General features: G+C 39.2%; 1 protein-coding gene across 1 annotated transcript in view; it reads left to right on the forward strand.

Annotated features, from left to right (window-relative positions):
• Positions 1 to 12,589, forward strand: part of MYO1E (myosin IE) — a 166,155-nt gene that overhangs the window by 27,492 nt on the left and 126,074 nt on the right. Inside the window, exon 2 of the mRNA XM_083851097.1 lies at positions 10,454 to 10,540. Coding sequence (XP_083707223.1) covers positions 10,528 to 10,540 — 13 coding nt within the window. The 5' untranslated portion in view covers positions 10,454 to 10,527. The remainder of the gene's footprint in view (positions 1 to 10,453; positions 10,541 to 12,589) is intronic.

Consider the following 12,589-nt stretch of genomic DNA (forward strand, 5'->3'; position numbering starts at 1 on the left):
TGCGTGGTGCTGAGTGCTTGGCAAACACATGCCTGAGTGAAAGGATGCCAGAGCGCCCGCCTGGTGTAGGTGTAATGCGCTGCAGTTAGAAAGCAGGCCTAGAAAATTCAGTGCATTTTTTGTTGATCATCAGGTTCCCATTTGCAACTTTAAGCATGTTTCTGACACCACGTAAGGGTTATGTCTTTCAGTCCGAATCCCTGCCCTTCAGTTGCTGCATTAAATGAATATCTAGGCAGCTGCATTTAAGGGAGGATGGTATTGTAGGATCTCCCCATTTGCAAGAGGTAACTAAATATAAATGCTTGTTCTTCACATCACCCAGCAAACAGCAGTCCATCACTCCGTGTTAATTTTCAGCTTTAAAAATCCAGGTAGTGTGTTTTGTATAAAGCACTGACCTAACTTATGTAGCTACCGTTTAAATGTTTTTAGACATTGAGCGCAGGACCAGATGAAAAAGGGCAACATGAGTAGCCCAGAACATCCCTGCGTCAGGTGTTCGGCCAGTTACATACAGCAGGACTGAGCCATTCCTCTTTCAGATGAACCAACTTGCTGGACAGCTCTGCCAAGGGGTAGTGGAAGCCATCAAGGGGCAATGGTAACTCTCCTAAAGCCAGGATGTAACTAATATAGGAGCATACACTGATTACATTCTCAAGTATTTTGAAATAGTCCATCTAGGTTGAGTTTTATTATTTCCCTTTTTTGTTTTGAGGTGTTTTTGTTCCATGAGATCTTGACCCTTTTGGAACAGCTAGCAGACAGGAGTAAGTTACTAGGATCTCTGTGTTATTCACAGAGGAACCAAGTGTTATTAACCATTTGTAATTAAACCCTCACATGGCAGTGCTCTGAGTACCCAGATTTTGCGTCTTCGCATTTTGGAAGGAAACTCCTTTTCTCTTCCTCCTGCTGTCCACTGCTGCTTTGGCATAGGTCCCTCAGGCATTTCTATGTGGACAGTCAACAGCAGCAACTGTTCAAACAGCAAATTTGGAGAGGAAATTTACAGTTCAAGGCTGACCTCTACTGTTGGCTCATTTCGCTCTGCACATTGCTTTGTTGACAACTGCCTCACCCCAGCTGGTGAAGGCAGCACTGTGGAAGCTTGCACAGCCCAAGGTCCTCAGCGACCTGTCAGGGGACTCAGCCGTTCCCTTTAGGCCATGCCAGCCTGTATCTCCTGACTTGTTTGCACCAGACCCCTCCATCTCCTCTTGCATCCCCATTCCTTCTAGGCCACACAGCCCCAAACCTTTGCCCCCTTTTCCATCTCTCCATGTAGCAGGAGCACAAGGCAGGATTGCTGGGCAGTGCTGGATGAGGAAGTGGCTTTGCTGTCTTGGCAGCAGCCTGCCTGGGAGAGAGGTACTGTGGTTAGGCAGAAACCCTTCAGGAGTCTGCATACCTTACAGCAGTTGGGAAAGCAGAGTAGAAGTACTCTGAGAGGTATTGCTGAGGCTACCTCTTTCCTCCTCCAAGCAATGGCTGAAAAGAGAGGCAGTTCGCAATGCCTGAATGGTCTCTGGAATGGTTTCAGGAAAGCTGAGAAGTTTCTGAATGTCTTTGGTCTTTGTCATATACGACTAGCTCTGGAAACCTGCTGGAGGCAAATAGGATAGAAGATGCCTCTCAGCACTGCAGCTCCTGGCTGGGTGCCCGTCAGCAGGAGGTGGAGTGGTGGCAGGGAGGGAGACCACCGAGTGTCCCTCTGCCAGGGCTTGCAGCCTCTGTAGCTGGAAGTACTCCTGTGCTCACCTAGGGGGCACTGGGACCTCTCTTGTTCTCCTGGCACCTGATCTTTGCGTCTCCCCCTGCGCACTGGCACTTGTGTTCAGAATAATGTCTTCTGAATTATTACTCGTTTAATAATAAATCTATTAGACTTTAGTAGGTTTGCTTGTAAAAAAACAAAGTTGACTCTGTTTTTGAGAACAGATCAATAAAAATATAATTGCTAATTAGAAGAGATTAAAAAGGTAAACTCTTGAGGGGATGGTGCCAAAACCCCAAATTCCAGTAATAGAAGGACTGAATGAATAATTAATAACTATTTCTTTGATAAATCTTGACTTATTTTTCTGTTTGTGGCGGTCTTATTTGTTTTTCATGTTAGCAAATTAAATTTTATAGGCACTTTGGAAATTGCACGCTGTAGATATTCTATAATAGCAATCTGCAGCCAAACACCTTGATTAAACTGTGTTCTTTAAGTGCTAGCGGGCAGCTCAGTCAGATGCATTCCTGCTAAAGGATTTTCCTTTCTAGTCAAAGGTGCTGATGTGAATGCACATGAACAGCAGGAAAGGCTGGAGTTTGCTTTTGGTAGATATCCTGGCTAGCAGAAGTTAATTTCACAAAAACTTACATGTACTAGCAAAGAAAGATAAGCACATACTGTACTAAGTCCTCTAAAAGCCTTCACTTACGGCACATGTTGTTGTTGTAAAAGTACATTGTATGCAACTGGGAAGAAAGATGTACAGTCTGTGGCCAGCAGAGGCTCTTTTCTGTGACTCCAATGCCCACCAGAGATAAGACCCATTCTCCTATGGGCTTTAATTTTCTTTCTGTAGTACATTATCCAGGCAGGTGATTTGGAACCATCACCCCTCCCCAGGTAATGCATTTTTAGACACAATGATGAGAGCAAATCCATTTCACAATTATAGGTTGTAAAAGCTGTTGTGGGTCTCCCAGTCCACCTCCCGCTTCATTGCCAGAATATGGACAACCCCTTAACATCAGTTCATTTGTCATGTAGATTGGACATAATTAGGCAAGGCAATTGTGCATGTCTTATTTGTGAATAGCCAATATATTCACAGAGACAACAGTATGCACAAATCACATATCTTCACAAGAAGGTCAGGCATAAGAAAATAATTTCGGTAATAGTATTTATTTAATGTCAGCATGCTTCCTGTTGCTCCTTTATCTGGCAAGCAAAGAATTAAATACATCCTTGTGCAAAAGGCACAAGTCTTCACTCAAGTGCTACTTCAAGAATTTGAGTGAGGCCCAGAGCTATCACAGAAACAGACATGGAATTGTGAAATAAAGTGTCTGTAGAAAAGCCCCTCTTCATAACTGTAACATGTTTCCCAGTTTCATTTATAAGGCTGACTAGTACATTGGTCAGTTAAAAGAACCAGGGATTGAAGGACATTAAGAACGACTCGTGCAGTCATTACAAGATGTTGAAATTGTCCAAGGATTATAATATCCCCAAGCATGAGGAATATCTTTATTTTCTCTCTATACAGACTTGTGGGGGATCAAAAGCATTCACCTGCCTAATGTGACAGAAGATGGTAAGACAGTCCTGAGACTGGGCTGGAAGAAGTGACCATCTTATATGCAACTTGAAAGTGCCTGCAGCACTTTCTGACTTTGATCTAATTATTGTGCAACTGCAGTGCCCCAGGACTTCCATGTCCAAAAAAGTCTGCCTTTCCTTCTTTTAGAGAAGAAGGCAGAGTAGGCTAGGATTCAGAGTAGGCTAGGATTTTAAATGGTAACTTACAGTATATGTTAGGTGAGACATGCCAACATTTATTTGAATGTTAAGCAACTTAATTAATTACCTCTTGAATTGTTACCTTTATTTTTGAATTTTGATGTAGTGTTAGTAATGGTGTCTCATGCTATTATTTATTCTCTATGGTTTATTTCGCACAACTAGTAGTCTCAGTGATGGAAAATGTATCAGTGAAGGCCTTGAATTTTTTTTGTAAAATGCCCTGAAATAATATATTGCTTCTTCTTTGCCAAGAGATAGCAGATAGCTTTGATAGTGATTTTTCTACTGAAGGACAAATTTGAAGTCTGGTTATTTTTGTAATTAAACTTGATATTCTATACATCCAATCTCAAACAGAGGTTTGCAAAGGTAATCTCTTTCTAGATTCTTAGCTCCAACCCCAGTATGTGATTTCCAGAAAACAATATATGCCCCAAATGGTCAGTGGTTGGAAAGGATAAAGAAGGGCACAAACTATTTTGTTGTGTAAAAGTAACAAAGCTGCTGCACTTCCACTCTGCAAGAAGCAGAAACAGAGAGCATGTCTAAACAGTGCTCTAATGTGAAGAATAAGGATTTGTAAAATTTGTCTAATGAATTTGTGTAACTAGTGATTTTTGTAATAGGGCACATGGTCATTTCTATAATGCCAACACCTTTCAAATTTCATTCTCATCCCTTATTGTTGTTAGCATACACACACATTATGTCTGAGTATAGTTATTAAGCAGCAGCAGTATCAACACTATGAAAATGTGCCAGAAGAAATTTTAGGCTCTTCTGGTAACTGGAGCTCAAGCTACGTAAGTATGGATACTCCTGGATCTAATGGCTCAGTCTCAGTCACTAGGTGTCACATCAGGCAACTGCAGAGGTTTCTCAGCATATCCACCCTACTGGTGCTTTTTGTCTGTTGAAAACTGGCAGATTTTTATTTATGTCATGCTTAGCACATTTCCACTTTGTTTTCTGTATAAGGAATTACTTGTTCCTCTCATTTCAGCCGCTGTCATTTTCAGTTCTTTTGAGTCATTTTGTAATTCCAGGGCTTGGCATTCATTTCTCACAGGCGCAGAGTTCACAGCATTACAGAGTTACTTTGCCATCTTTTTGCATGAGTGTGAACAGCGGAAAGTTGGCAAAACTGTTTTTCTTCACCCTGGTTAATTTTAAATAACTACATAATTTAAGGTTCACAGAAGCTAATTAAAGTTGACAAGAAATCTGCATGTTAGGCCTGCGGCTTTAACAGTTCCTCATCTAAAAGCATCTAAAAATCAACCTTATCTATCTTGTCCTAAAGCAACACACTACAAATTTTTCTTTGCTGAAAAAATTACCATCTGGTAAAATTTAAATGACATGAATTCTGGAAAAAAAGGGTGGTTTTATCTGTAAAGACCATACTAATTAGGCCTTTGACCGTAAAGCTAAGCTCTAATCCTTTCAAAGATGGAAATGTTTGAAACATGCCTTTTTTTTTCCAGGCAGAAATGCTAAGTAATGTTGTATCAAAACTGAGTGCAAATTCATGTAAACTTTGGAGATAGAGATGAGGCAGGGGACAGGAAGGAAACAGACCAGTCTTAAAAAGTCAAATTTGTACAGATAAGATTTCTAAAATAAAAAGTAGTCAGGATATTCTCCTCTGCAAAGAATGCTGTTTTGGGTTTTTTTGTTTGTTTGTTTTTAGAATTCTACTGCTTAAGCATAGGTTCATCAAATAAATGCACTTTTACTATGGCTGTGAGGAGGAACAATTTTTTATGTTTACAGGTCTCTGTATTTTGTCACGGAATGCAAGGATTGCAAATTTGCAAGTGCAATACATATTTTGTAAAAAAGCCAGCATTCCCCAGTACTTCTCTCAGCTTTTCCCACAAAGTCTTGGTATCACTCCTAAAATAAATCAGTCCAGTCCATGTAGGTTTGATTTTAATTAATCACTGCTGAAGGTGAAGTTGATACTTCTCAAGCATTCAGAACAACAGACATCATGTATCACCTTCTGTTTTAAATGAGATCTTGTCCTTTCCCTCTAACTGCATCCCCTGTGCTAGCACAGCACACTGCTGTCATCACAAGTCTGCAAAGGGGCAAGTGCCACGGTGATTTGCCAGGGACAGCAGTGGAGTTCATCCTGCTCGGCTCTTTAGAATGGCTGCCAGCCATGCCTCAATGAAAAATGCTCTTTGTCTCCAAATGGTGGCAGTTTCTTCAAGGAAAGTCTTGCAAAGGGCAGCATTCAGAGAATGGAAACAAAAATGAGTAATTTTGTTGTCAGAATAGAGCTTGTTTGGAGCCCGTGGATCCTTCAGAGGCAGGGAGATTTTCAAAATGGATTCCTCACTGGGCTAAAAAGGAACTCTCAAGCCAGGTCATTTTGCTGATGAGGAGTTACAGAGCTCTGGCTGGGGAAGTGGCCAGCGAAACATCACAGCTGTTGGGTTTGCTTAAGCAATCAGTGGAGTCTCAGCAATTACAACCTTATAAATAGTAAGTGTTCTGAGTACATTTCAGTGCATTTAGTGATGTCTGTTGGATCATCTCAGCTACACATAAAAATACTTGAATACCTTAGTTGTCAGTCATAAAGTTTAGTTTTATTTGAAAGTGCCTGCTGAAGGAGGCTAGCTCTAAAGACTGGTTTTCCTGTCATCTGTACAACTGTTAATCTGAAGATCGTTGTTGAAAACCTGTGTGACACATACAGAAGGCTGTGCTTGCATTAGGATAGATTTCTGTAGCACTAGCACATTTAAATCAGGACTTGTGACTCTGAAGTAAATAGCCATTCAGTATCAAGAGACTACATTTAGCAGTAACTTTTCTTCAGCTTAAATAAGGTACAACCTTAAGCAAAGCAAATGCTTTGCTGAGCAGTTATGTCTTTGTCAATATCTGCTGTTGCCTGTTCACTGCCAGACTGAATTTTTTTCCCTGTCTTGGACAGCTGCTTCATTCTGCCTGCCTATTTCTTCAATCCCTTCTCTGTATATTTTTATTATTTTTAATGTACTTAATTAGTGTTATAATACATCTTGATAAAATGCCCTGTGCATCCGAGTGCAGACTGTACCACAGGGGAAGAGTGAGTAAAGCATTATTTAGCTGAGCTTAAGGTCAGAGACACTGAGGGTGTGCGATAGGAAGTGGGTGCTGTTGTGTACCTGAGGGAGGAGCTGAAACTCCTGTAGATACGTGTTTTGATGGAAAATTCACTGCAAATAATTCAAACCACTGGATGTGATCCATTTTGTCTGGATGCCTCAGATACAGAAATGAGGACCTAGGCACAGCACGTCCAAAGTGCTGAAGAAGACGGGACGTGGGTTTTGCTGTATTCAGGAGTGCCAGCGAGGTTTTATTGTGTGGGCAGCACAGCAGGACCGTGCTCCAACTTTCCAAACATGGCCAACAGAAACAATCCGCTGGCTCCTAGGACTTTCGGAAACAGCCAAGTGTGTAGGAGTAGTGGGTCCCTCTTCCAGCTTCATTTCTGATGTTATTGTTTGTGACAAAGTGTGTGGGACTTTCTCCTACTCATTCTTGGTTTCAAAGAAGACCAGCCAGTCTACTCATCACATCACACTGACTGCGAAGCCAGGGACTGTATGTGGGTGTAGTGTCGGTAGCATAAATCATGAAGCAGAAGAGTGCACAAAAGCAGTTCTGACTGTTGCAAGTGGAAGTGGAAAAGAGAGTCTAAAGCACTGGGTTTCTTCTCCCAGTGCTCAGCTCCAGTGGTTTCTAGTTCTTTTCTTGCAGAGGAGGAAGGGCTTGTGACTGTTTTACAAAGCTGGGAGGGGGTTATGACTCACTGACAGCTAGCGTTATTGTTTATTGACAATAAACAAATATTGTTTATTGATGATACTCCTGAGGGATTATTGGGGTGGGTTTTGACGCATATCATCCCTGGAAAATAACTATACAACACCGTATACACTTTGAATAAGCCAGATGCAGATAGCAAGAATACCTGATGTTTCTGAGCTGGCAAGAGAAGTGTGTGTGATCCAGGGTAGTATCCTCTCATAACCTCGAGTGTTCTGTCTCAAAAGATTTTAGAGGTATGTAAGATTTGATTGGTGTGTTTTGCAAAGCACGTGTATTTATTTTAAGCACATATTTAAGACCCACTTACCTGCACATTGTTCAAGAACGTGCTGAGGTGCTTGACTAAAACAAGGCCTTGCTGAACAACAGCAAGTGCCACAGAGCTGAGTTGATCACCAGAGTGGGAATGGCGTATTCATATGAATGGTGTCTTATAATCAGATGTTTAACTAATACATAGAAAATAAAACCCTTGGCCATATGTGACTCATCTCCTCAGCACTCAAGCACCTATCAGAAGAAATGACTGAATAATTTTCCCAGCAGATATCTGAAGTAACTACCTTATGAGCAAACTGTTTGGTAGCAATGAAATCAGACACATGTACAAAGGAAAGACCTTTCCAGTAATAAACCTGCCTTTGATTTTAAGGTGATAAAATTAATTAATTAATTAATTAATTAATAAAAAATAAATAAAACTTCTCTGTTCTTCAATAAAACTAAGAGTTTTGTTTTTGTTTTTACATATGAGTGGATGAAAATTTCTTTCAGTGTGCTTGAATTACATGTAAAACAGCACAGTTAGTTCCTACAGCTATTATGAACAAATTTGTTCCAAAACTTCTTTTAATATGGCAGACAGGATGAAAAAAAAATGAAAAGAGAGTAAGGCCATGAAGTAGAGAGAGGAAGAAACTGCTTGGTTTTTTTCAGGCTTTTTAGTTAAGTTGCAGGGTTTTTTTCAAGTTTGGGTAGGCTTTCAGGTATTTCCTATAGCATTTGGTTTGCAGGAGGAATTTTAAACCACTGGTTGTTTTACTGACTAATTATAAAATAAAAGATAATGATCAAAATAGAATGAAAAACAGACCTAAAATTTGTTTAGCAATTAGAACAATGTACTAGGAATGTCTTACATTCAGAGATAACCTCACTTCATACAGCTCTGGGAGTCTCTTCTTCTGCATGTCTTACTAGCACAGATACAAGAAGCCAAATCCTTAGTTTTTTAATGGTACTGGTATTGAACTTGACTCATTTGATACAAGAAAAGAGCAGAAGAAAAATTATCATGGTTTTCTAGGCCAGGCAAATAAAGCAAGAAACATAAGGGAGCTTACTGAAAGCTTTCTGTTGTCATATTTCAAGTTGATTTTTCAGCCAGAGATGTTTGAATACCTGGACTTCCTTTATTGAAGCTAAGCTTTCAGGGAGTTGTCTATTCTTACTGTGTACATAGAATATCTAAGTAAAACAGTGTTCCTGCTTTTGCTAATTCACATAAGTAAACTTAATTTTTAATTGAAGCTCTTGCTCCTAATAAATCCTCTAGGATGCCTAAACAAAAATGCTGCACATCTCCTTAATGGCTGTAATTCAAGGCTGTCTTTTTGTCACGGTCAAGACTGTTATTCTGGATTCCTGCTTAATTATGAAGTTAATGCGGTGTGGCAGCTCAGCGGGAATAATGACATTGCTAATGTCAGGCTGCAAGGATAGCTTGTAAGTAGCTGAGATGGCTTGAATATTTTAATTCAATCTATCAGTTTGCTGATGCATTGTCTGTAGTATTTATAACCCAAAGATTTCAGTGTATTCACATGATGATGATCAGTATATAAAGTATGTTAATAATAGTACAATTTTCAAAAGTGCTACAGTAATTTAGAGCCCATGTCTTAAAGAGATCTTCATCACCTGGTATCTTAAGTCTTAGGGGAATCCAATGAGGTTATATGCCTAAGAGTAGGTTTTATAAGCATTTTATTCTTAGGAGTGTGGTTTTTAATAAATCACCTGAGCATTTTGTAAGATTTTAGAGTATCTCCTGTATTAATTTTTATTTTTTTAAAGTTAAAATATTGTGTAGTGAACTCATCTAAACTGTTGATTCTGAAAGTTTTGAGTGTCAAAGCACGGAAATCCCCAGATAAGCATGTTGCAGAAATACCATCTCCCCAAATGTCTCTTGCAAAATGGGAATCAGCTGAATGTGTCTTATGTAAGCCAAACAAAGGTGTTAACTTACTGCTGATTGCTTTGGGGTATTTTGTGACACAGGACTGATTACTGCCTTGTCAGCGTGATCTCGATTTGGATAGTTCACTGAACAGATGTTTGGCAGTAACACGTTTTTCCTTACTGTTGACCTGGCCTGAAGTTGAGTCACTCCAGTAAATCATTCATTTCTCTGATGTGTTCTGAGCTGCTCTGTGTTTTCTGCTGCTTCTTTGTCTGTGCATAACAGCTTCTTTAATTCATGCATTATGTTGTCAAATTCAGCCCCAAATCCCAATATTATTGTATAAATTTTCCAGTTTTAGGAAGAATTGGCGACTTTAAGAACGTGTTAGGATTCCTTTGAGGAGGAGGAAGGATGTTTGTTCTGTGAATTTGGAGTTGCCAGGTGATAAAGAGCAGGACACTGATAGAGTCCCACCTGAGGAAGATTGACTGTATTTTAGGGTTAAGAACAGGAACAGGAAAGATAGAGATGCTCTTTTAAGTATGTTGGCTCTATTAGAGTGGTAGCTTTTTTTGTTTGTTTGTTCTGAATTTATTTATTTATTTATTTAAGTGAACTGTTATTTGCCTAGCTAATGTAGCTTACCTTTAGGGAAGAATTAACTGAATTTTGGACGAGGTTTTAGTAGGGTATTTCTTTTGTTAAGAAAATGAATGCTTGTAGAACTTCTGGCTTTTTAATTTTTTTCTTTTTAATGAAGTTTGTGAGTTTGTAGAGCATCTTGTTGTTGGTGCTAGCATGTATTTAGGTTAATTATTTGAGAAATATACTTCTGTAAATTCTAAGTCTAGTAAGGAGTTTTCAAGTATTTTCCATGCATCCATTTTCTTCAATAGGTACTGCATAGCCTGTGAGGAAAAACAGGAGCATAACTGTTAGACTGATGAAGCTGAGACACAAAACAAGGTAGATGAAGATGACAGGTAAGTCTTCAATTTTTCTCTTTGGCCATTATGTGAATTTGCAATGTGATTCTAGAGAGTTTTCTTTTGGGGAAAATTCCAATGAATTCTAAGAAAATAAGATTAAAATCTAGTATGGTAAAATATTCCGCAGTGCTCTGATTCTGATTCTTTTCTTTCTGAGGTCTGCAAGGCTTAATTGCATCTCTCCGATGTTAACTTGAGCTATGTAATGGAAATTCTAGGGCTTTAATGACCAGGAGCTAACAACAGGAGCCCAGGTTTAGATAAGGCTGCAGCACTAACTAGGCAAGGTTCCTAATTTTGATTTGGGTGTCTGTTAAATCTATATGGAGAACCTGGAGTGGGTTCTGTGAAAAGCAGCGTGTTGGGTAGAAAGCTACCTAAGGTGAAGTGGCTATGAAACACTGGGAATACACACAAGGTTTAAACATTGTCCTTCTCCCTACCTCTGTGCTGAAGGCATGTGTGCTCTATCTGTCTCACATACCTTATGAAAAATAATTCAAAACTCCCTCAGGAAAATCAGAATGTCTGTTTAAAATGATGCTTGTATTATTAGTGGAATTGAGGCTTAATTACAAGGCATGTTTATACGTATGACATAAACTACCACTGATTGAAGTAAATGGTGCTATTTTATCTAAGGTAGTAATATCTCGTGTTCTTTTAAACTGGAGATCTTCTTCAATGGAATAATTTTCCCAGTATTTCTGAGGGACGCCTGTAAGGCCTAGTCAACTGGAACAGGAACGTTTCGCTTCCTGAATAACTGTTTATGACAGACCAAAATCTGTTCTTTCTATAGGTTAAAAAAGAAATACTGTGTTGAAAAACAAATTCTTCCCCAGAAGACTTCCTTGACAAATACTTCTCTCTTTTTTTTTTTAAAACAGTGTTATTTATAAAAACACTTGAAGTGAATCACTGAACTCTATGCTTTGAAATTCTCTGCAAACAGCAACAATGAAACCTGCCTAAAGTGTAAACGAGCAGAAATTTAAATACTAACTATGAGTTGATATTGCACAACCCTTCCTCTATACTCATTTATAGAACACTTGAGCAGCAACCTTTGTATAAATAACATCTATTTGCTGCTGTGGCATAATTTGAAGCTTGATGTTTGAGGAAGATAAGCAGGAACTGATAAGCAGGAAAGGTAAAGGCTGTTACTGGCTTGCTGCATACTATTGAGAGAGGACTGAAACTAAGTGTGCTATTTCCTATAACTCGAATTGTCATAATACTTATTGCAAGCAACAAAAGGTATCAGTGTGCTTAGCCTTAGCTAACGTGCAGCAAGAATGTCTATTTACAAAGGACTCTTTGGCTTTTGGGGGTGAAAACAAGTTATGTAGTATGTGAATTAAAGATGATAGTTAACCAAGCTTAATTAATACATTTAACTCATTGTCTTGAGTGAAGAGAAGTCTGCACAGGAAAAAAGACTTTTACTTTACTTACCTGGAGCTAGGAGCAAAAATTGGCTGCAGTTTGCAAGAGCTAGGATATTGTGTTACTTTTGGTTGTTTACACATTCTCTTTCTCTTTTGCACTAACTTCATTAATGCTTCTCTGTACTTTTTTTTAACCTCACGCAAAGACATTGATTTAGTGGATAGTAAACTTTTACAAGAGGACTTAGCATGTGTACAAGCTGTTCTGGGATAGTCTGGTGTTGGCCAGTATTGTAATTGCATTAGACATCTTTGAGACTGTGGTTTCACTGAGTCAAGCATTTTAAATGTGTTGAACTCTTGGGAAAACCAAGTTCATCATTCTTGAAGCAGCAGGCTTGTTTAGATGCCAAATTTAAGACACGTTTTAGGTGCCACATGAATGTATGTGTAGAAGTTCGAGTATTAACCACTACCTACCTCTGTGAGCAGAGTATAAATAACAGTTGAGCTTGTTTGTCACTTGCAATAAATGCCCCCATGCCTCTGGGCTGAGAACCCTGAGAGCCAGATGTTGTTCTGCTGGGCCTTAATGTGCTTCTCCGAATGCTTATATAGCGAGAGGTGCTCAAGTGAACATAGCCGTGAA

The sequence above is a fragment of the Anser anser genome, assembly GCF_964211835.1.
Source record: "Anser anser genome assembly, chromosome: 10".
NCBI classification, from domain to species: domain Eukaryota; kingdom Metazoa; phylum Chordata; class Aves; order Anseriformes; family Anatidae; genus Anser; species Anser anser.